This window comes from Dermacentor silvarum, chromosome 11 (assembly GCF_013339745.2).
Source record: "Dermacentor silvarum isolate Dsil-2018 chromosome 11, BIME_Dsil_1.4, whole genome shotgun sequence".
Lineage (NCBI taxonomy): Eukaryota > Metazoa > Arthropoda > Arachnida > Ixodida > Ixodidae > Dermacentor > Dermacentor silvarum.
Window position 1 is genome coordinate 91306496 of NC_051164.1, and position 25511 is coordinate 91332006.

A 25511-nucleotide genomic window follows, 5' to 3' on the forward strand; every position below is an offset into this window, starting at 1 on the left:
GGCCCGATTTTCACATCAACATTATCAGGCCACGTGTCCAGTGCTCCTGTATTCCGTAAACTAAAAGATAGCTTTGACACGACGCCACGGACGCGGCTTCTCGTCGTACTACAGCACTACTACTATACACCAACATGGCGGCGATGACGTAAGTGCCACATAATCACTGCCTCGGGTCATCTGCTTCATTACGACAGGGGACGCGGCCGGAATGCTGCTGGCACATGTGCCACAACGGCGGCAGAACCCCCCTCGCAGCGCGATTTTGTTACATCGCATCCTGTTGCGCTCTCGCGTTAATTCTTGTTCACACAGCTCCTCACCGCGCTGCTCCGTCAACATGGCGGCCGCACCATGCTGCCTACATGTCGCCATCAATGCCAAAATGGAATCCATGTGCAATACCTATAAGATGGAAAGTTGGGCGAGTTGGTGAAACTGCATATCGCAACAGCACGAACGGACAACGCACAAAGACGAAGCAGGTCGCGGGACAATCGCCGACTTGCAACTGAGTTGTATTCTAAGACATATTACCTCGTTTTGAATGAATAAAACTGACTTGCGAGTCAGCGCTTGTCGATCCCGTGGCTTTCTTTCTGTGTTGTCCGTTTGCGCTGCTGCGATCCGCAGTTGCACCCGTATACGTTACATAGATAGCTTGCGCACGACGTCACGGACGCAGCTGCTCACCGCGACGGTTCACCAACATGGCGCCTAGAATGTCGTCAGCGCAAGTCATCTATACGGAAGAGTCAAAACTCTCGTAGGCGCAATCTGAGAGCGACGCGAGAAGCGGCCCCCTCCTCTTATAGTACACATAAAGACATAAAACGAACCGTTCCCTTTTACGCGCGCCGGCTTCTCTACAGCGCTTGCGCGCACGCCGTCCCGATCATTCCAGGAAGGAAGGAGGCGCCCCCGATGGCCGCGGGCTACGCGTTCGGACCAGCCACTTGCGCCGGCCCCAGGAATGCGGCACCGTTCTCGATCGCCCCTCGCACACTCAACGCGGGCGTCTTGAAGGATGACCCAGCCAGAGCCACGGCGACTCGGCGGTGCACACACTTAATTTATTGGGATACCGCGGTGCAGAGGTATACATACAAAAAAAAAAAAAAACGCGAACATGAACGAGGAAGCGCATATGACTAGTTTATTTCATAATGAACCAATAATCCTCCCGATAAAGCTATCGCAATAATGATATTCCAACTGTGTCCCCAATGCCAGCCTTATAATCGGCACGCCTGGACTTGCGCGCCCAAGTGTAGACCAAGGAGGTTTAAAACATGGAGTTTCTACAAGTACTAAAGTAACTCTGGGCGGGGATCAGAGTACCTAGTGGACTCTGGCGCGGGCCAGTTTAGACGAGGAGGGCGCTCTACTACTCGGAGCTTTCACACGGCAACTAAATACCACTCCTCCTCCCTCCCTCCCTCCCTCCCTGGACTTGGTACCAAGTCTATGGATACGAGAGGTTCAGGTACGGCGATCCATCCAACGCGCGAATTACGTTAGTATACATGTAGTTGCGTAAACTTTCGTCCTCCTGGTTTCAAAAAGCTTTGCGACTTTGCAAACTGATCACTTTCAGCAACGCATTCCGCTATAAATGCGACCATTCGCAATGATTGCGAATGTACGCGGGGTCCTACTGCCTTCCACGTTTACAGAAAAAAGTTGTGTTTCTTAGAAATGAAGGCCAATAAGGGCGGGCAGAGCGTAGCAAACAAACTCACGTACAACAACGTCTGAAGCCGCAAGAACGAAAATTAGCTAAATATCTGCACTACCCCTCATTCCCACGGTGCAGCTGAACGATCGCAGCACCATAGTTTCCTCTAGTAATTTTAGCAGGAAACTATGAAATGACACATGGCCTTCGAGATCCCGACGTTGTTGCCATCTCGGAGGAATCTCGAAGGCCTCGAATGATCATCCAGGCCGAGCCACGGCGCCTCGGTGGTGCGCAGTTCACCTGGGCTGGCATGTCCAGCCGTATAGGCCAAGGCGGTCTAAATTGAAATTTTCCGGAGTGGCCGCCCCCGAAAATTGTTATTAGGAGTGTGCGACTATTCGACACTCTCAAATAACGAATCGAATAGTGTCCTATTCGATGCGGTCTTCGAATAGAATAGTCACTATTAATAAGTTCGAATATTTTTTCGAATATTTCTCGAATAGTTCAAAACGTCAACTGCGTTCAATTAGACATAACGCTGGTGCAAAACTAGGGTAAATTTTCACCCCAGCGGATACAGTATACATAGACAAAACTTGAGAACTTGCGTAGCGAAGCAGGCTACAACACTCAGGTAACCATACATTCAAGGCTATACAGTGATCATTCGCACTTTCTGAAGAGTTCTGTGCATGCGAAGAAACTGCTTGTTTGCTCGTAATGCTCCATTCGTGATTTTAATAAGCAACGCTTCATTACGTACTATATGCAATGACAGAAACTTGCTAACTTGAGTATACTAAGATGCGAACGTCATGTTATAATAACTGCGACAGCGGCGGCTCATTATTCGAAAAATATTCGATATTCGATTCGCTTCCGGCATTATATAATCGATTCGTATTCAGATCTCAAAATTCACTATTCGCACGCACTCTAATTGTTACTAGCGAGTTTGGCACCCGTCCTGTCGTTGTGTTCTTTATTCTCGTCTAGTTTGCGCCGTGAATTTCTTTGAATTATGACCAACCAAGTAAGTCACACCAAGATTCTAATGCTGGAAGGCTTTTTCGGCCACGGCGCGGCGGAAAGCGAGCTCTCTCTTTTTTAGTAGCGGAAGTGCGTCGCCTCTGAATTCGTGGCAGCAGGAGGAACTTATCGCCGCGAAGAAACTTGTCCTGGTCGCGCGAACGCGTGAGCACCGGAACCCGCATAACTGCCGCAGCCGCATGCCTCGTAAAGACGTATCTGATACGCTTTCAGCTTCGCTTTGACGACGTTGACGTCGTCAGTCGGGCTGCGGTCGCAAAGGCGTGCCTTTCTAAACGTATAGTGCCTAGAATATACTTAGTATATTCTAGGCACTATACTAAACGGCCAGCATCTGCCCACGCGTGGAAACGTACAAGACCCTTTTAACACGACAGCGCTAAGGGCCCCGTGTCGCAGAAAATCCGGCGTCGGCATAAGCATCGGCGTCCGTGACATGCGTGGCGGCGAAATTCATCCCTAACCACCCCGACCGGGCAGGCCCTCCGCGTGGCGCAAGGGATTAGTGAACCAAATTGAATTTCTTAAAGTAAAATCCGTCAGAAAAATCGTAAAGTACGACTTGACTACAACCTACAGACGTGACAGCATTGGATTGTAATTTGAATATACGAGGAAAAAAGCCTGATAAGCAGCCAGGGATCTTTGAATGCTGTCGCGCTCCACTCTTAAAGGCGAAGCTTAAGCGTCCTCCAATTCTGATGGCGTTTCGCTGTACTTTGGTTCTAGGCAACATTGAGGGGAATGTTGAAAACCGAGCCTTTCTATACTCTCGGACAACTTTCTGTGGCTGTGAAGGGAAAGCTACGGAGGCGTAGAGTTAATATACTGACTCTATAGAGGACAAGCTGCCCATAGGGCCCATGCATTGAAATCGGTCACCGCAAGCGCGCCGCCATTATGATACGCTGATGTTGCCAGCTCCTGAAACGCTTGCTAGACTTGGCGATAGTAATCAGTTTTAATCTGGCAACTTATAGCTTGTAGTTATAGTACAGTGTACCCCTTCTAGTACACTGTAGTTATAGTGCATAGAATATACTTGTATATTCTAGGCACTATATTGTAGTGCAAGGAAGAAGTTTTGTTTCCTTCCTCCATGGTAGTATTGTAGTGTGTTTGCAGCCGTGTGCGCGTGGGTGTGGGAGGTGTTTGCCGTGCAGCCATGCAGCTGGAATTTACGCAACCCAAGGATAACCCTGTTAAAATTTCCGGCGGTGTGTGGTTTTCAACGGTCACGCACTAGCGAAAATACCATATAGCTGTTCAGGCTTCCCTGTTTGCTTGTCGCAAGTGTCACTTGACCAGCAATAGGTAAAAAAAAAAAATGCTGTACTGTGATGCTTCTCGAACGATTGCGATGAATCACGAAAGCTGTCTACTCGCGTGATGTTCTGAACAAGTCAGACACGTTTACTTACGTTTGAAGGGAAATGCCAGAGCCCTTTGGAGCTTTAGTTTTGCACAAAAGGCACGAAGGTGCCATCGCGTCAACCGATGTCGTCGCGCGATCACATGTCAGAGCTAAACTATACCAAACGAAACTACCACGCTACGAAACTACCGAAAACAAAACAAAAAAAAAAAAAAAATATCCGAAACCGAGTGGAACTTTTTCTTCTGGTTTCTTTCTTTGTATTATGTTCTATGACGTATTTCCGTGACGGAAATACGTCAGTAAAGTCTTGGTGGACCCCGGCATAAAACACTTTCGTGTTAAAAAGCCTGATAAGCGGCCAGGGATCTTTGAATGCTGTCGCGCTCCACTCTTAAAGGCGAAGCTTAAACGTCCTCCAATTCCGATGGCGTTTCGCTGTACTTTGGTTCTAGGCAATATTGAGGGGAATGTTGAAAACCGAGCGTTTCTATACTCGCGGACAACTTTCTGTGGCATGCAGTGAAGGGAAAGCTACGGAGGTAAAGCGCGCACAAGTGAGAGCGCTTCTGAAACGAGTCCCGCGTTTTATTCCACGTTAGTTTAGGCTGCGAAGAGAAAGCATAAACACCTTACTAGCAACAGTTGAATAAGATAGAACACACCACTGAGTGTAAAAGATTACTTATTTTGCGGCTTTCCCTTCTGCGTCTGGGCAAACGCGAAACCGTCGCACGTAGAAGCTGCGTCGATTCAGCGTCTGTTCCAAGCAACCAAAAGCACTGTCAAACGATGCCGGACTACTATTGGCGCGTTAACGCATGTGCAGCGGCCACGCGTCCGTAGCTTTCCTTTCATTGCCAGAGAAAGTTGTCCGCGAGTATAAATATTTATTTTTACGGACTACTATCATTACTCCGCATAGCTCTACAAATTTGCTATCGCAATTGATGCTTCGCCTTTCAGGTGAAACTGCGACCACTTTTTTTTTTTATGTATGCAAACAGAGTTCCCGATGGACTTCAGATTCATCCACCCACGGTTAAGCCCTCTGGAACAACACAAGTTACAACAACCTTTATATTTAGAGAACTCTCCAGCTGGCACCAGTTCTGCTGTCGATTTGGATTGTTCTACAAGCGAATATTTATTGTTAACTACAACAAAGAAATGTCACACATGAGCTCGACGCATGGCGCAAGTTCTTTATATCTGAACACACCAATAATATGCCCCTACACTATATTATGCGACAAAAATACTTCTTGGCTAGCTTGATTTTCAAAAATGCAGGACAATGAAGTTTTCTAGGGCCCTGGACACACTGCTGCCAAAAAGCGGAGACCCGAAGATATATCCCAGGGGGCACCCGCTTTTGAAGTCGGGTCTTTAGTTGTTATAAGTTTCCGTCTCCTTATGTTTATGAAACATCGTTCCAGCGCACAAACAAACACAGACGAGTAGAGAGAGACGACAAGAACGGTTTCAAAGACAATGGTTTATTTCATAAGAACCAATAACCCTCCCAATAATGCTATCTCAGTAATGCGCTATTCCAATTGTGTCCCCAATGCTAACCTTATAACCGAGCACGTCCTTGGTTAACATCTCTATATACCTTTCCATCTTCGTGAGAGCATTACGAGAGAGCATTGCGCTTTCAAAGACAACAACCGACGTTCCTGTTGTCTTTCTCCGCTCGTCTGTGTTTGTGCACTGGAACGATGTTTCTTATTCACAACCAACTAGCCCAGCTGTCCACGCTTAGCCTTATCTTTCGACCGACCGCGGTGACTCAGTGACTGACGTTCCGCTGCTGAGCCCTAGGTCGCGGGTTCGAATCCCGGGCTGCGGCGGCCTGCTTTTTGATGCGGGCGAAATGCAAAAAGCTCTCGCGTGCTTGGATTATACGCGCAAATTAAAGAACCCCAGGTGGTACAACTTCTGAATGTTGTATATAAACCTATATGATAACTAGTGTCAATAACCTTTGCACTTTCCCTGTGCGATTGTGCATTTATGGGACATTAAATTGAGTTCAGCTTAGACAAAATAAGTTTTCTTTCAAAGCTCTATTTTCGCAGATTGCACGGTACTAAGCGCATATTTAGATGTGAAAATCAAGTTCAAAGTTCGATTATTTGAATTTAGCTCGGGCGCTCGGGTTTCGACGCGAAATTCAAGGAATCGAACATTGAACTTGATTTTCGCGTCGAAACCCGAGCGCCTTTACGTCAACGTGACGTCGGGAATTTCAAAGTACTTTATTACTCTATTAATTGTCCTTTTAAGGGCCGTCTTCTTGAGAATTCTGGGACAAGTATACCGCCCTAATTCGGTGACATACGTCGTACTTGGAGAACAGCTTGTGGGCCCTTCCACGGGCTAACGTCAAGAACACACTTGACTCACAGTGTAGAATTGCATTTGAAGCTTCAGAGAAATACGCCAAGTTTCCTTCTTCCTAACTTACTCGAATAGGCTTTAAGCCATTACTTAAACAGTCGATACCAAATATATCGAACCCACTTATAACGAATTATTGCATATAACGAACAGCAGTAAAATCGTCTTGAAATTTTTTGTCTAACAATTTTATTTTATACATCGAATCACCTAAAATATATCGAACTTTCTTGTGATCCCCTTCAGATTCGATATATCCCGGTTCGACTGTACATTCGCTATATTTATTTTCTCGGCCATTTGCGCATAACCTGCAACTCATCTGTACTTCCTGTATGTTACCCTTCACTCCCCCACTCGGGTATAATGCTGCAATTTGGTGCTGTACCTTGTAACAAATGAGACTGCACACAAGGTACATCATCCCTGAAAAAGTCTGTAATCACGTGTTCCTTCGGCGCCTCGCGGCGCTTTTGTGTCGACACGAAACAGCGGCTAACCGAAGGAACTGTACAACGTATCGCACAACAGGTCGGAGGCGGGCACGGGAGAGTATAAGCAGCTGCATCGAGCGCGCCTCCATGTAGGAAGATCGGCGCGCGGTGAGAAGACCAGTGTTTACACACACGCGCGCGCGCGCACGCATGCGAACTAAAGCATGTACACAGCGGCACGCCGGCAGGCGAGGGATCGGGTGCCCGGTCGATCTCGGCTTCCGCGTCTGACAGGCGCGAACAAAAAGAGCGGAGGAGCCTCCCATCCGGCCTCGTCGAAGAAAAAAAAAAAAAAAGAAACGAAAAGCGTCCGGTGCCGCGTTCGGCGGTTACAAGAAAAGCAACTAAGCTGCCAGTTGTGCGTGCGTAGGACGTACGGAACAATAGCGTTCCATGCTGCAAGCGATTGCGTGCAACCCTGTCCTTGCGGTGAACGCGAATCAAGGTCGAATAAATGATGCGACCTCGGAAGATCGTGTCCGAGATCGTTGACTTTCGAGGGTAACGATTGTTTAGGCCTGTGTGCTGTTATAACCGTATAGACGGGAGATCGACGGTTAACCCCGTCCTGGTCAGGTCGAAGGATCATTTGGCTAAAACAGGTCGCTGGGTGATGCCGGAGTGATGCTCTCGTGCAGGCTTTGCGTTAGCATGTGTGCTGCAGCCGCCGCACTATCCTCAATAGATTGAGCGTTCGTCTCTTTGTTTGCTGTTTCTCGGCGGTAAACACGTAGTACAGCGTTCTAAGTTTTGAGAAAACAGCATACAGGGTTGTGAATGAGTTTGTGCAGATAAAAAAATAAAATAAAGTAACACAAAGCTCCTACGGTGGTAACACTAGCATTTCCACCGTCTGCAGCAGCAAGTGAACACACACAAACGCACTCACGCACACAAAAGTATTTTCGTAATTATATCACAGCCACTCATTTGGACGGTAAGAGTACCTAAAGTAACGGTATATACATAAAGATTGGGTTAAGCGACGTTGGCAGTGATAGATGACGCTGCCTTAATAATACGTATGTACATGGATTGCACGTACGCCGAGTTGAAACTTGGTAAGTCAGAAGGCACCAGCAAGGCGAGACATCATGAATTTTGAAGTCTGCTCTGCACTGAGTAAGTGTTAATCAGTAACAAAATACTGTATTGCATTATAAAATATGCAATGACTAAGGGTAGTAAATTTACTTCTATAAGTAAACGCAGACGGCCCAAATGAGACAGAAAAGGAAAAGCACGGAGGTTACGCTTGGGGAAGCGCAAAGAACGATAAGATTAACTAAATTAAGTCACTATTCGAAGGGATTAAAACTTATAGATGAGGTCTGACCCTCTGTCCTGTCACCTTTTTTTTTCTGTTAATAAACACGAAATTAAATTATGGGGTTTTACGAGCCGAAACCACGATCTGATTACGAGGCACACCGTAGTATAGGGAACTCACGATTAATTTTTGTCCCACCTGAGGTAAAACGTGCATCTAAAGCTCAGCACCATACTCACTATAAACTACCGCGGCAGGTAAAGATAAGAATTACTTAGGAGATTCCCAGAAATGTGTGATGTCATACCAACGGCACTGATACCACGATTTGCGCGGGAAATTAAACCATAGAAATGTTTTTATTTCGTTTTGTCGCGCTAGTAATCGATCTCTCTATTTATTTATTTATTTATTTATTTATTTATTTATTTATCTATTTATCTATTTATTTATCTATTTATTTATCTATCTATTTATCTATCTATCTATCTATCTATCTATTTATTTATTTATTTATCTATTTATTTATTTATTTATTTATTTATTTATTTATTTATTTATTTATTATAAATACCTTACAGGCCCAAAGGGCATTGAGTAAGGGGGGTGTACTTATTACAATGAAAGCACAAGCAAACTAGTATGGAACAGGGTTACAAAGCACGTGAAAGAGCGATGAATGATGATGATGATAACATAAGGAGGTGCGTATGTACATGTCCATCACGTTGAGGTCATACTAGAGTCGTGCATGAGTCCAGTGGCTTGAAGGAAGGCTATAGTCGCTTCGATGACCACAGCTGCGCTGTTGGCGTCAGGCCAAGGACCTAATACAATCTCGTCAGACATTGGTCTTTTACTCACTCGTTGAATAGGAGAAATGAGGCTCTGCAGTTCTCGCGCGTACGCTGGGCATGAGCAAAATATGTGCTCAAGTGTTTCTGGCACTTGGCAGTGATCGCAGTTGGGACCGGTGTCACTGCAGCCGATGATATGCGTATAACGCCTCGTGAGTGCAACACCAAGACGAATCCGGAGTCACACATGAATGATTGTCATAGTTCCTTGAAATGTAACGGGCGGCTCTGTTCTGTACTGCTTCGAGCATATTAATTTGATAATGAGCGGGAAAGGGACCAAACGGATGAGGCATATTCAAGTTGTGGGAGGACGAAAGTTAGATAGGATAATTTGCGAACATTAGAGGGACAATGACGAAGCTTGCGGCGTAGATGCCCTAATGATTTCTGACGCTTTCGCGCAGGCAGAAGTGATGTGATCAAACCAGGAGAGGCCTGGTGTAAGGTAAACGCCAAGATTCTTATACGATGATGCCCCGGACAGCTTGTCTCTCTGTATGTGGAAGGAAGAATGGGAAACGTCACGCTTACGTCCAAAGAAGTAATTTTAAATTTGTTAGTATTTAGGGTTGGTCGGTTCGTTGAACTATCGTTGAACGATCCCTTTCTTGTGGCCCTCTGAGGTCCGTCCAGCAAAATTTCTCTGTAGGCAGTATATCCGTCGCGGTGGCTCACGCGGCTTTGGCTTCATGCGGCTAAGCGCGCGGTCGCAGGTTCGATTCCTGGCCACTGCGGTCGCATTTCTAAGAGAGGTGTGCAGAAACGCTCGTGTAATTAGATTCAGATGCACGTTAAAGAACCCCAGATGATCGAAATTAATGAGGAGAGCCCCCTTAAAGCCTCCAAGTTGCCTCGGGACGTCAACCCTTCATAATTTGATTCGAGTTTTAACCTCTTCAGTCACGAATTATGGTCGACTGTCGATAAATGCATGAGATTTACATAACTTTATGCCGAGGTGCTGCAGACTTCATTAAGAGCAAGTCAATGTGGTAGAATGACTCTCCGCATTTCATGATAAGTCACCATAACTACAGAGTGACTTACAGAGTAGGATACGTTTCTTCATAAAAAAGAATTGAATCACTAACACGGATTACTCGCGCAAGTTAATTATTGGTTGCAAGCATTACTAGAAAGGCAAACAAATTATTTCGCAATTGCTACAGAAATGCCCACGTCACACCACCCGTCAAACACTGTAGTGCCTTCTCCAAAGCGATCTTCGGTAGCGATAGATTTCCCTCAGAAGTAAAATGAATGCACTTGAGGTAAGCAGAAAGTTCAATTTACCCTAAGCTTAATTTGTGTGGTCTATTCCTTTCTACAACTGCACAGAAATGGCAAAAGTAAGTCGCATCCACAAATGTGTACATCGTGACTGATGGGGTTAAGACGATGGTCGTTGAGTTGAGGCACGAACGTAAGAAGGAAGAACCACGTGGTGCCTACCGGTTCCCACTGAGGTATGCAAATCACATCGCTTTTGCGCTGCTGAGCACGTGCACAAGGAAAACGAGACAGCGTATGTCACACACACACACGTCACGTCGACGATTGTCATCGACGTTAACGAGCCCGGAAAAGAGCTCCTACGTCCATTGGCGCGGGACGCCGTCGCGCCAGCAATAGACAGGTGCGCACAAGTACAGCCGACGCCTCAGAAGCCAGTAGTACCGCTTTCGGGAGGGAAGTGGGACCATGACAATTTGCATATTTCACGCTCCCACAGTTTTCCGCGTGCGACCGACCAACCGAGTAGCCGGCGTAGCCCGACTACGTACGGGCGCCGGGTGAAAAGAGGCGAGACACAAAGGTAGCTTCAACAACGACGACGACGACGACCAGACTCGGAAGACTTTCTCCACAAGCTCGAAGCGCGTAAAGATCTACGTGCGCTGGCATCCAGTGTTGCCATTTTCGCAGACATTTCGCTAGATTCCGCATTTTTGCTTTTCCTTTTTTTTTTTTCTTCTTGTCCCCTCGTCTTAGAATAGAAACCATGCACGCCTAGAGACGTCAAGCGACAACGCTCATTTTCTTCTTTCTGGGGTTTCACGTGCCAAAACCAGTTCTGATAAGGCACGCCGCAGTGGAGGAGTCCGAATTAATTTTGACCACCTGAGGTTTCATTTTCTTTTCAGTGTCTGCCTTTACAGCCAGGCCGCCACCGGCAACGACCGCCCGTGACGTCACTCTACTAACCTGTGAAAAGCTAACCTGCCCAGAACGACACGGCCGCCTTTGACGAGGATAGGTCCTCCCACCGAAACGTTGACCAATCGTTTCTGAGGCACCTTATCCCTGCTTGTAACTTTTACACCACAGTTAGTACACTTAAACATATTTCACCCAGCAATGCATCCCACATCTTTGAATGCTTGGCTAACTTTCCGAACTGACACCTCTGCTCTTCAGGCTTTTGCTAAGCACGTCCGTAGCGCGCTGAGAGACCTGCACATGGTACACAACAATGCTACTCTCGAAACCAGAGCGCCTGACGAGGGGCTCAATAAAGTAAAATTTATTCTCTCCATCGCGATCCGTTTTCTGGGAATGCGGCAGTCGCCACAGGTTATCGAACCCTCAACCTCGTGCTCAGAAACAGCAAATGACATCGGCCTCTGTAGAGAAGCAGCAACACTTCATCGAACCGAAACAGTAAACGTCAGAATGAAACAGCGTCTGAAGGTGCTATATATGGCGCGTCTATGAACCTCTTCACGGAGTCACGGCTGCCCAAGTTCATGCTACACGCTACGTTGGTTTTCGTAAACATCATTAAGCCAATCTTAGTCACCGCAGGCACTATTTAAATAGCAGCATGCATGCTCTATGGTGTCGACAACCTGTCGACTTCTCGCACCAGTGCGAATCGATCGGCTCGCTGTGTTCTTCGAATGCGACGCAATGACGACGTTATGGCGAGGGACGAATGCGCAAGCAAGCTGAGTTGCGTGTGGTGGCTGTGAGTATATATGGTGGCGAGAAGGTGGATCGTCGAGTGCGAAGGAGCCCCAGACACAGCAAGGATGAGGCGAATACGTGACGTCACACACTGCTTAAGGCAACGTCTCGCAAACGGACATCCAGGGGTCCTCAAGAGGGTTCGCTGAGTATCCATTCAGAGGTCAATGAGGACGTACCAACCCTGCCCGCGGCACTGGGATTTAGGGATACTGAAGGAAGCTTAATGAACCCGCGGTGGAGAATAGTAAATGACGACTGGAGTATTGGTAGCACGAAAGCAAGAAACAGAGCATATATTTTAAAGCAATGTGTTTCTTTTAGGATCTGTGATTTGTTAACACGAACCGCGAGTCCAAAGGTCTGAAAATAGGCGTAGAAGAAATGTAAAGGATGACGAGCTTGGTTGCATCCGCTACCGCCACGTTTCAATGAGGACGATCATTCATTCATTCACTCGTCCGTCCGTCCGTCCGTCCGTCCGTCCGTCCGTCCGTCCGTCCGTCCGTCCCTCCAACCCTCCATCCATCCATCCATCCATCCATCCCTCCATCCATCCCTCCATCCCTCCATCCATCCCTCCATCCATCCCTCCATCCATCCCTCCATCCATCCCTCCATCCATCCCTCCATCCATCCCTCCATCCATCCCTCCATCCATCTTTGAGGAGGCTCGAGCTGGCTGCCTGAGGTCGAAAACGCACACGAGCAAATATTCCCAACAGAGTCAGGCATGTGTCTGCTATATAATTTTTTTTAAATCCTCATAAGACATCTGCATATTGTTACTGAAGGCGATGATATATTCACCCAGACAGACCCGCAGGGGCTATAGAACCTGATAAGAGCGCTAAACTTGTCAGCGGTCGTGATAGCAAGAGACGTCTATAGGGAATAGGGGTGGGATCGTCACAACATATGGGTAACTACGGGATGCAAGCTGAGAAAGTGCTAGTTTACGACAATATAACACGTTCGGATAGCTCACGCAGGCTCTGTGAACATTTGTCACCACCGCGATTCAAGTTTAAAAAACGCCGTTGTTAATCATAATCCTCATCACCATCATCAATATCCTCATCCGGTCCGAGGCAGCTCAAAGGGAGTACGTCAGCGGCGACCGTGATAACGAGCCATCCACGTTCATCCAAAGCACACGCTCGCGCACAAACGCACGCACGCATGCGCAGAAAGTCAACACGGATTCAATACTGAGGCGCGGCTTTCTGCTGTTTTTCCCGGTCGAACAAACTGAACGCTAAGAGCAGCCGTCCGAAACCACCGTGGCCGGCGTGGCCACGAGCCGAGGATGACTTGGCGCCGACCCAGTGGAGCAGAACTGTGTGCACGCCGTTCGCGGAAAACCTTTCTTATTTCTTTGCTTCAGCCGGCCTGGACGACATAAGCTGGCCACACTACTGATATTACGCTTGGATGACTGTGCTTTAGACATACAGAGCGGTCGAGCAGCCTTTATTGCGATATAATAGGAGTACAGGGCCGGCCCCGCTGGGAAACCGTCTCATTAGTGTATATAGATATCTTCGAACGTGGAAGCTTGCGAGTCGGATAACGAACGCACCAAAAGTGTCTGCTCTGAATTTCGAATCGGATTTTGTTGCTTAAGAAAAGTCATAATCAAGGAAAAAGAGAACGAATATCAATGAATGTTGAGAGGAAAAACGGAAAAGATTCTATTGATTTTCGTAAATGCACAAATATTCACATTGGTAAGGCTGTTCAATTGCCACATCTTGTTGAAAAACTCGCCACGTTTCCAGGCTGGCATTACAATTAACGGCCACTTCAAATGAACGGTGTACCATATATGCAATGGTCTTTCTCTGTGAAATGCACGTGATGATGATGATTCATGGATTTTCATGGCGCAAGGGCCAGTTCTGGCCAAAAAGCGCCAGTCAATTGCAGATTTCACTTATCGTAGTAACCTCGTACATTCTGCCATAATCGAATATTCGAAGGCATCGAATATCAAGAAGGGGGCGCCAGTGCGGGTCGATGGTGATCGAAATAATCGAAGCGGCATGCTTTCAAGTTAGAACTATACGAGTTTTCCTTCCATAGCAATGCATGGTTTCTCGCCGGGACATTTCAGTGCGTTCGAATTAAGCGAAAAGGCGAACTAACCGAGTTAGATTCAGTGGTAGTCGACTGCATTGTCATAACCGGCGCACCTGTAGAGAGTTCACGCATGGAGTCGACATTTCGTAAACTTGAAAAAACTCGCTGAAGAGTTCGAAACTGTTAGCCTGTTCAGCCACAGTACGTTTAATGATTCTGAATGTACAAGGAATGTGACGAAACTAAATTTTAAGCGCAAGGAAAGAATTCCCGCCTGAAAGGGATTCAGTAAAAGATGTTGAACTTACTCTGGCTTGCACACTAATGTAGTGCTTCGCTTAAACAAACCCTGCATATAGGGCGTCGTAATCGTATACGGTTGCAAGCTAACCATTTTTTATGTACTATAAACACGAATAAATGACATGGGCATAAAACAACGCTTGTTCTCCGGCGGCCAAGCATCTGTTTACTAGCCGAAAGATTGTGACAAACATCATCATCATCAGCCTATATTTATGTCCACTGCAGGACGAAGGCCTCCCCCTGCGATCTCCAATTACCCCTGCCTTGCGCTAGCTGATTCCAACTTGCGCCTCGACTGCGCTTCCCTTCTCTTGGCACCCATTCTGTAACTCTAATGATCCACCGGTTATCCATGCTACACATTACGTGGCCTGCCCAGCTCCATTTCTTCCTCTTACTGTCAACTAGAATATCGGCTATCCCCGTTTACTCTCCGATCCACACCGCTCTCTTCCTGTCTCTTAACGTTAGGCCTAACATTTTTTGTTCCATCGCTCTTTGTGCGGTCCTTAGCTTGTTCTCGAGCTTCTCGACCTATCAAAAAAGGGTTCAGGCAAGGAGACACAATCTCTCCATGGCTATTAACTGCATGCTTAGAAGTATTCAAGCTCTTAGACTGGGAAGGCTTAGGAGTGAGGATCAACGGCGAATACCTCAGCAACCTTCGGTTTGCAGATGACATTGTCCTATTCAGCAACAATGGAGACGAATTACAATAAATGATTGAGGACTTTAACCGAAAAAGTGTAAGAGTGGGGTTGAAGATTAATATGCAAAAGACAAAGATAATGTTCAATACCCTGGCAAGGGAACAATTCAAGACAAAGATAATGGACAAAGACAAAGATAATGAAAAAGATAACTCACAGGTGACCCTGATCATTAAATTGTTCCGTTTGACGTCCCGAAACCTACACAGTGAATTAGCTCTCAGGAACGCCATAGTGAAGGTATCAGATTTAATTTTTACCATCCGGGGTTCTTTGGCGTACACCAAAACCACGGGATACGAACGCTTTTACCGTGGTAATTCAGCCGTCGCGGCATGGAGTCGAACCATCGACCTTCATGAAACACAGCGCCAAAGCCCCTGAGCCCCACCACGGTGGGCATAAGCTCGGTGAAGATCCTCACAGATGACTAAGGTTGCTATTATGTCCCGTTGGTGTGGCACTGATACACACTGTGGATGCGAAGTCCTGTACCATAGGCGCACAGTTATCGAAAAAAAAAAAAACTAACGAATTGACGCGATTGACCGTAGAAGCTGACAATATTGCTAACTTGGAGCACAGATGCGTCAGCGTGGATCCTATCGCACTGTCAGGTAAAGAATTACCATTCCTGGGTGGGCGACACGTGTAGAATAGTATATCTTGAGACGACATGCGTAGTACTTGTCTTGACCGCATCAGAATGGTCACGAGTTTTCGCAATAAAATTTATAGCGAGTTAGCGGATGTGTGTATGGCGTACCGTATGTTTCAATTCCTTGTGTCCTCGCCCGTAACGCGCTACGTAATCTGTACCATCAGAGACCACCGGCACCGCGAAAGCGGAATATCAATGAGCTTTTTTTGTGGTCAATCGATGCGCACAAGCTCGCTCGAAAAAGAAAAAAAAAAAAAAAAAAGCGCTGCTTCCTTCGGCGAACGACGCGAGTTGCGTCAGGTGAAAACGGGTTGGGCAACAACAACCTTGCAGACGCGTACATTCGACGACCCCAAGTCCGAGTGCGGCCGGCCGGCCTCCCACGTGACACGCGGCCAGCGCGCGCACTCTTTCCTGCCGCGCAAAACGACCGTGCGTGCGGGAGACCACTTCCGGACCGGCGTTCGCTGGTCAAGGTCACAGCTCCGAGAGAGCGCGGCTCCGTCAACGCAAACCAGAGAACTCACGCAAATGAAAGCAGTGAGGCAGAGCCCGCCTACGAACCGCTGCAAGGCCAAGAGGCACGAGCAGAAACGTTTTAAAAAGAATGCTGACTTGGGCCGGTTAATACATGTTGAGAAAGGGAGAAAACAAGAAGAAAGGCAGGGAGGTCAACCAATTCGCTACCCTACAGTGGGGGGAAGGGAACGGGGGAATACAAAGAGGAAAAGAGGGAGAGAGTAATCAAGTTGAAGTTAGGTAACAGCGTATGGGCCAGGACGAACAGAAGGAAACGGACGAAGCGCTGTCTTTCAACCAATTGTCTTTTGCGCACGCAGCTCTATATAGAGGTGCGGAAAAGCGAAAAAGAACTTGAGGAGCAGACAACCAAGTGAGCCACAATGCTGGAAACTGGGCAGAAGCAGCACAAAATCAACATCACGAGATGGGCGCCATGATGCCCGCGAAAGAAACGCGATTTAAACGGAGAGAAGCGACACCGACGGCGCACTCAAGCACGCATCACCTTTCCCATAGATGGAGAAAGCCTAGTATATCACGTGCGCATTGGTCCCGCGATAACGTTCTAGTATTTTGCACTGATTACGCAAGGCCTCATCGGGAGCAATGTGCTGCTAGGTTTCTGCCTTCACTTCCCCTCATTGAGTTGGCATGTTCACCCCGGCGGTCGCTGACAAACGTGGCAACGACCACATGCGAGGGGGATTTTGTGCACAACATTGTGGCTGCAGTAAATCATTTTTGCTTGGCGCGTTTCTTATCACAGTTGCCTGAGCCACTGTTCTCACTGTTCACTTTTTGGCACAAAGTTAAGCATTCGTTTTTCGATTAGAAAACAGTTACTGCCGACTTTGCTGCATTTTCTTTTTATGCCGTGTGACACACGGTGCACGTATGGAATGACAGCGGTGCGCGACAGCGAGATTATTTTAATGTGTTAAAATTGGCAGTGTCAAAGTGGGAAAAAATCGTATCTGTGCGTGAAGCTGGTCACGTGGTAGAGGGGTAGAGAGGTGATGGGAGAGCTTAGAAGAGCGTGTGTGTGTGGTATACATACATACATACATACATACATACATACATACATACATACATACATACATACATACAATACATACATACATACATACATACATACATACATACATACATACATACATACATACATACATACATACATACATACAAAGGTTGTGGGTTCCACCGCTAATTAACCTTATGATTTTCTTGGATTCGTCGCCTGTTGGCTTTATATGGTCGTGATTAACAAAAATTAAGCCCCTCCGTTTCGTTTCTCGTTTATATATATATATATATATATATATATATATATATATATCTGACGGTGGTATGGAGCAGACTACCGTCAGTTGCACTTCGCTCCTCTAAGAAGCAGGTGTGCCGAGTTAGCTCCTGAACAACACTTTGCAACGTGGTCAACGCGGTTTGAATCATGTATCCGTGACCTTAAAGAGGTGCCGACGTAAGGCTGACGCATTTCTCTCGCACTTACCGCTAAATCGCCTCTGATTTTTTTTTTTTTTTGTTAATAACTGTTTGATGTCTGCTAAGAGACATTCAGCATACGCTGAATGTCTTTTAGCAGGCATAAAACAACCAAACTGTTTTTAGTGTACTTATCCCTTTTTGGCTCTCTTATGCCAGCTAAATATGCAAAACCGAAAGACAAGCGGAGACGCCGCCTTTAAGTACTCGCACCAATTCGCCATGACGTCATCAATTTCGATGGCGTTTGCTCGGGCCTATAGTTAATTCTTTATCGGCAAAGATGGACTACATTTTATTCTAATAGACCTAGTGACTGACCTTAGCAAGTTTCCCCAACTTTTACTGCGCCTCAATGGCTAGAATACGAGAAAAAAAATTGAAATCTGTGACGTCACGCTGACGTACCGGCGCTGACATTTTGGCGCGAAATTATATTAGAATGAAATCTGTGGCCTTCATGTTCATTTTTTAAGTAATCAACCTCTCACCGCGAAATAACGAAAATTTCGAAATATTGCTTCATCAGTCTATACTGATCTAGCGTTTGTATTTAGCATCCCTTTTAACAGGGGCCTTACACGTTCAACCAGCGACAGGCGTGTCAAAAGTGGAAATACCATCCACAACGCTATCGCTGACAGGGTTTGTTTCTGGACGCCGTGGTGCAACGCCTACGCTAATACCGGCTTCGCAAACACTTCGCAGATATCCCAACCCTGTTCCGTGTTGGGATAGTCGTTTCAGACACGCGGAAGTCCACTGCCGATAACAGATAAAAAACCCACTGAAACCACAGTATGCAATAGCAAAGACAAGGCCGCGATAATGTAACGCTTCTATTCCAATTATTTTCCTTTTCGCGCTCCGTCAGTGTTATCATATGATCGGCCGGTCGTGAGCGGTGGATGATAAAGTCATACAATCAAACCAGAGGAATCACCACATTATACTGCACCTAGTCGGTTGATTCGCACGCCGTCGCGTCACCGTTGCGTTATCGTTGGGATCGGTTAGAGCAATAGATAACAAAAGTAATCATTACAAAATTAGAACCCAGAATCATAATTCAAGAGGAGGGATCATCGGCCTGCTCTTCATTCTGATAATGGTTTCTAAGCTGCTCATAACCTGCTTAGTAAGGTTTTGTGATAGGTTCTAATCATACTTGTAGTCGGCGAACTTCTCAGAGAAAGCAAGAAGGGAGGGGAGGGGGGGGGGGGGGGGGTTGCTCAGGGGTCGATGTTCTGATACGGAAACACCACCCTAGTTACGCCACCGGTTAGAAGTGCTTAGCTGCAGCACCGACACCTGTTGAATGTCCCAACGGATCTTGAGGAGCGAGAAACTAGCGGGAGCATAACCGGTTCGATTCGATCAGGAGGTATACGCAGCAAGCGTCTTTGCACTTTCTCTAAACAGTGTCAGCGTTCGCTTTGCAAGCTGTTCAAAACCTGCTCGGCACTGATTTCTTTCCAGTGTAGCCATCTGCACAAAAGTTGGGTCGCGTCGCAGTACGAAGACCTGCCGAGGCCGGAGGTCCAACGCGGAGAGTTCAACCAGTGGCAGGACACGAAGTCCCACAATGACAGCGCCGGCTAAGTGAAAGTGCAAGAGAACGCGTGCGTGCGAGGATCCATCAGACACTCGCCCGGCGATTTAATACAGACATTTTCTATGCATGCTTAATGGAAACCTGTAGGGATGTGCGAATAGTAGTTTTTGTAACCGAATCGAATACGAACCGAATAGTGCCACAATGGAATGGAATATTTTTCAAATAGTTTCAAATAGCCTTCTCACCCTGCAGCAATATCAAAACTTTCACATCGTGGTTTTGACGACACTAGAAAGTTCGTCATTACATTGCAGGTTAAAAAGCATGCTCTATTTGGTACAGTATCTCCGCTGTGTAGGCGATAAGAGCTACCGTATTTTTTATTCAATTTCATGTTCGATTCGGGTTTTCTAACAGCGACTATTCAATATGATGACCGAATCTAATAGGGGAGCATTCGATTCATTATTCGAAAGTTTCGAATATTCGCACACCCCTAGAAACCAGCTCAACCTTGCTTCACAGTGTAATCGCCTGTTCACCTGTTTTACGCCACAGCATGATGCCCCTAATAGCATCTAGAGGTCTGACGTAATTCAATCAGGGACAAACTACGAGATTCAAGAACTTGTTCTACTACACAAAAAGCCTCGACGAAGTGACAGCGTAAGAGAACGCCAGCGTGCGAGGAACTCACCAGATACTCGTCCATGTTCCGCTCGTAAGCGACCTTGCCCCGGTGCACCTTGGTGGCGTTCAACGCGTGCGTGATGTGCAGCGCGCTGGCGTCGAAACGACCGGCCCTGTTCACGGCGTGCTTGTATTCCTGCTCGTGGTGTTGGTGGTGGTGGTTCTTGGTCAGCGCCGACTTGATGCCCAGCGCGTCCGCGTCGAATGTCCCCTTGCCGGAGCCCCGAATCTGGTCGTTGACCAGGTTGTTGGTCCTGGGCACGCTCAGCGCGGCCTTGATGCCCACCGACATGCCGTCCAGGTGACCGGGCCCGGTCTTGGGCACGTGATTCTGACAGTAGACCTCCTTGTCCTCCTGGCTCTGCTGGTTGTTGAAGTAAGTCTTCAGGGTCAGCTTGGTACCGCACACCAGACACTTGAAGCAGCCCTGGTGGTAGAAGGTGAAATCCTTCAGCGGTCCCACCTTGTCCACCTGGTAGACGGTCTGGCCGCACCGCAGGCAGGTGTTCTCGTACGAATTCATGGTCGTCGTCGTCGTGGTCGTCGCACGCACGAACGGCGGTCGCCGGACACTCCCCTCACGGGGCCGAGCTCTCTCACGGCCACACACACTCCCCTTCGGTGGCGGGGAGGACACCGAACAAGAACACCGCAAGCCGCCAGAAACGACCTGCGGAAATCACTCGTCGAGACGAACGGGGCGACGACAACGGCACGAAGGCTCCACCATCGTTGGCGACCAGGCAGCTTCGCATCCGCGTTTTCGAGAGCCGACGACGACGAAGCGGCCTAGGCGGCCATATTGCCAAACCTGTTCGCTGCTGCCGCTTCTCGGGCCGACGCACTGGCGTGCGTGTGTGTGCGTGCGCCCGTCGAGCACGAGTTGGGCCGTCGACGCCGCTGCCGCCGCTGCAAGCTACTGCCTCGCGTGGATCGCTAGCTCCCTCGCCGCAAGCAGCCGCCTCCTCCGGCTGGGCTCGCTCCGCTGGCTCGCTCTCCGCAGCCGGAATGATTACCGCTGACGTCACGGCCCTTTCTTTCTGACCCTCTCCCCCCGCTCACCTGGACGCCCTCGCCCCCACGTTGGTACGCTGTACGATCATGGGGCGAGACCACGCGGAACCATTCGCAAATAAAATAAAAAAAAAAAAGGGGGGGGGGGGGAGGGGTGCTGCCACGCACGACGGCAAAGGAGCGTGGTGTAGCCGGCAGCAGGTCGATCGGCCCACAACCAACGGGACCCCGGCAGATATGGCAACGGCGTCGGTGACGGGCTCCTGTCACGGGACGTCACGAGAGGCGCGACGAAGCTGTGAAGACGCGTGCTGGCCCGACTCCTCGTGCTTGACGAGGGTTAAAACAGCCGCGAGTGCCTATAGTAGTTCAGAAGGCAATGCATGCAGCACCTGGCTGTTCGTTTCTTCGCTGCAACACGGCGTTGTCTGCACGTCGTTTTACATAGCGCATGCTTCCTGCAAAACGAGCTCACAGCTTCGGACTGCGGTTAGCCACCGTATTCGGACGATGTAAAGCGGCGTTCGTGCTGGAGGAGCCGGGCCGGTTCTGCACGAGCGAGAAACTGACACTGAACCGTAGTTTAGCTATCTCTCGAAGTGCCAGGCAAACCGAATGGACCGGCAGTTGTCCCCTTCTGTAGGAGATTCTGCTCCGCGGTTCAGTAGAGGGTTCGACCCCCAGAAAGCTGGACCAAACTGGGAAGTGCGCTTCCGCATCTTCTGCTGCCGGCCATGTCTGGCTAGAGCACTGCACGGGCTCGGGCTTACCCGAAAGCCCGAGGCCGGGCCGGGCCGGGTAGAACAGTTTTTTCACGGGCTCAGGCCGGGCTCGGGCGCGGCGTGTGCTTTTTGACCCGGACCCGGGCCGGGCTCGGGTTTTTTGACGCGGGCCCGGGCCGGGCTCGGGCTTTCTGGTGGTGTGCATGTAACGTGCAGCGAGTTATTCTCGGGCGTCTCAACTGTGAAAAACATTATTTTTCGATCTCGGGCCGGGTTCGGGCCGGTTTCGAGTCGGGCTCGGGACGGGATCGGGCCTAAGGTAAAGGGTTGGCGGGCCGGGCCGGGCGGGTAACGTAGATTATTTCCGGGCCCGGGTCTCGCCATAAAAGTTTTGATCGGGTTCGGGCGGGCCGCCCAACGTAAAAACGGGCCCGGGCCGGGCCCGGGATGAAAAAATCGGCCCGTGCAGTGCTCTATGTCTGGCTGAATACACCGTTCAGATCACCGAAGTTAAGCAGTGTGGGGTTTGGTCAGTAACTGCAGGACTCGGCAGAAAGACCACATCGGAATGTCAACAGCTGACACCAACCTTGCTGCCGTGGGATATAGTTCAGGCGTACGTACACCTTGACCAATACAGCTATGTCATGGTGGTTAGATTTTAGTTACACGTGTCCACTGGCAGCAGTGCTTAATGTCTGGCTCCATCGAATGGGGGTCTCCCTAGTGATTCGTTGGAGAGGGAAATAAAGAGGGAGAGAGAAAAAGCGGCTGATAGCATCGTTTTATACAAACGGGCGAAATAATTTTGACAGGTGGTTTTTCTTTATTGCTCAATTTATGACGCAGACCTGAAACAAAGAACGCGAGCGCCGTCTAAGCGGCACCTAACTGCGCGGGGAAGTCTGGCGAGCGGGATCTCAGATCCCTTTGCAATACTGGTGGGGAGTCTGAGAACACCCCCAAGCCCCCTCCCCCGGCCCCTGACTTTAAGCACGGACTGGCAGGAAACGTCCCCTTTTCCCAACCCTTACAGAGATCCTATATAAAGATCGCAACACTAAATCAGTTTAGATCAAAGAAGAGTCCTTCAAGAGTATGGTTCCGTTCATTTGGCGGGGAAAGGTTGGTTACCGGCTGAGAAACTGAAGGCCACAGTTCATCTTTCTGACTTTAGTGTCGAAAACTGCGGCGCCGGTACGTCAAAGTGATGTCGCTGATTCGAAAGTATACATTTCCGCGCACTCCCACCGTTTTATGCGCCGTGAAAGTTTTCGAGCACGAGCCCTTGCATATCTGTTAGGGCATCTGAAGCGGACAAATGTGATGTGCGAATTCACAGATTACGTAAAATTGTCACCATATTTACGAAGGTTTCGCTGATGTCCTACTTGCATATATGTGAGATACTACAATGGTGATAATATATCAAATTTCTTAGTTTTTTATTTTATTTTTATTGCGATAGCAATTACAGGACACTCCAGGCGCATTTCTACCGTTGCCGTGAGGTTCCCTATCAAGTCCAACGGCGATAAAATCGTCGCCGCGCACCGTATGCTGTATGTGCGAGTTAAAGGGGCCCTGAACCACCCTTGGGCTTGGTGAAATAATGTAGTCCGCGGGTAGCATACACTGCTGTGAATATCTCAGCCAAGTTTTGCTGTCGTACGTGGGGCGTGGAGCTCGCAAGGAGAGCGCGAAGTCACCTTTCTCTGAAACGCTCTCGTTTCAACAGAAGCCGTGATCCTCACTCTTTTTTTTTTGTGTGTGTGCTTTATTTCGTAATAAAGCACATTCCAATACGCGGCTGCTATTGGTCGCTGCGGTCGGCTACACTGCGGCAGCCGCGGGGTGCCGCCACGACTCCACTGGCTAAGCGCACTGCGGCTCGCTGAGGACAACCGCGTACGTTGAGCGCGTCGTAGGCACCAAAATCGGAAGTCGTGGCGCCTACGTTAACATCCAAAACGAAATTCGAACTGCGCGCCACGGTGACATTTAGAAGGCTGAGCGTTGTGTGCACGCCCCACACCACCGTAGCCTTCGCAGTGCAAGGCATTGAAGAAGGAACGGGAGCACAGCGGAGGCCGTGTTTGATTGTCAATAACTCCGCTTCTGCTGAACGCATTGAAGTACTTTTTGCGGCAAAGTGTTTCTGAAATAGCGCATTTTCACTTCAAATGTCCTCCTCCACTTCGATAAAATGTGGTTCATGGCCTTTTAAAGCGTGCGAGGGTGAGCCGGCGATCGCGGCTCAATTTTGCACACGCAAGGGAGGGAAGCAGGAATGAAGCGCGTCGTCTTCCGTCGCGCGCAACGCTCCGGGGCAGGGTAGGGAGAGTGTGTGTGCGTGTGTGTGTGTGGGGGGGAGGGGGGGGGGGGAGTGAGCGGGCACGTTCTACTCCTGGCGGCCGCTCAATATACAGCGGGCCGCACAACCGCCGGGGTCGCCTGGAGTAAAAGGCGCTCCCCCCCATCCTTCCCCCGGAGCCTTGCGGCCCGGGCGGATGCTTGAAAGTCGGCCCGAGCTAAAGCTTCCTCTTAACCGCTGAGCATTTGACGACGTCCCTACAGAGTACAACTTTCTGCATACGCTCTCAAGATGAAATTCGGACGCAGAGGTGGCCACGGATGTCAAAAACTTCGTGAGGAGTTAGGACATTTTCAACGTACAGTCTACTCCTGTTAATTCGACCTTTCGCTTAATTCGAACGCACTGGAAAATGCCGGCGAGAAGACGCGTACATTGCTATGAAAGGAAAACTCGTTCAGTTCAATCGCGAAAACAATGTGCGCTTCAGTTAACTCGTCCCCTCATGCGCGTAGCGGTTACTAAAGGTTTGAAAACACACAAAGAAAGAAAGGAAGAAAGAAAGAGAAGCATACAGCGCTCTTGGTTCCCTAGGCGACGACAGTGGCGCCAGCTACCTGTCTGATAATGACAACTTGCGCCGTACCCCAGGCGATCTCTCTCTTAACAATTTTCTCAGCACCGACGATGGCGTCGAGTTCTGTGGGTCCCTGAACGACGACGACATGTACAGTCTTTGTGATACTGTATTGAAGTACTCTGTTCATGACGACAGACTATTAGCAGCAATAAAAAAAATTGAATTAGTTCATTTTCTCGCTGTTTGTTAATTCGACCTTTCCGATAATTTGACCAAAGCTTGCTGTACCGGAAGTGTCGAATTAACGGGAGTCGACCGTATATGCAAACACCGTGGCCGCCTGAAGCGAAGTCATCCTTTGACAGGGTGGATGAACCTTGAAATTTCAGGCTTGAAACTGGAACCGTTCGGTGCTCGCGAATACATACTCTGACAATCTTCCGAATTTTTTTTTCTCTCAGCTAATGTACCATTTTTTACTTTTTTTTTGCAACTTCCTGGTATCTTCTTGTCCCAGAGATATCCTGAAAATACCTTTGAAAGTCTTCATTGTATACTTGTTTCAGACTTCTTACCTCTTATTCTTCGCTGTTAGGTTGCTAAAAAGACGTTCTCCTGCAGTAGGAACTTTTAATCGGAGATCTGAATGATGAACTGCCGCGGGTGTACTACAAAAAAAAAAAAAAAAAAAAAAAAAAAAAAAAAAAAAAAAAAAAACGGCCGCATTCGGTGAAGTTGGT

General features: G+C 48.3%; 1 protein-coding gene across 1 annotated transcript in view; it reads right to left on the bottom strand.

Annotated features, from left to right (window-relative positions):
- LOC119433503 (hillarin) overlaps window positions 1-21141 on the bottom strand; it is a 103828-nt gene extending 82687 nt beyond the window's left edge. The window contains exon 1 of the mRNA XM_037700740.2: window positions 20149-21141. Coding sequence (XP_037556668.1) covers window positions 20149-20664 — 516 coding nt within the window. The 5' untranslated portion in view covers window positions 20665-21141. The remainder of the gene's footprint in view (window positions 1-20148) is intronic.
- Between the last annotated feature and the right edge of the window lie 4370 nt (window positions 21142-25511).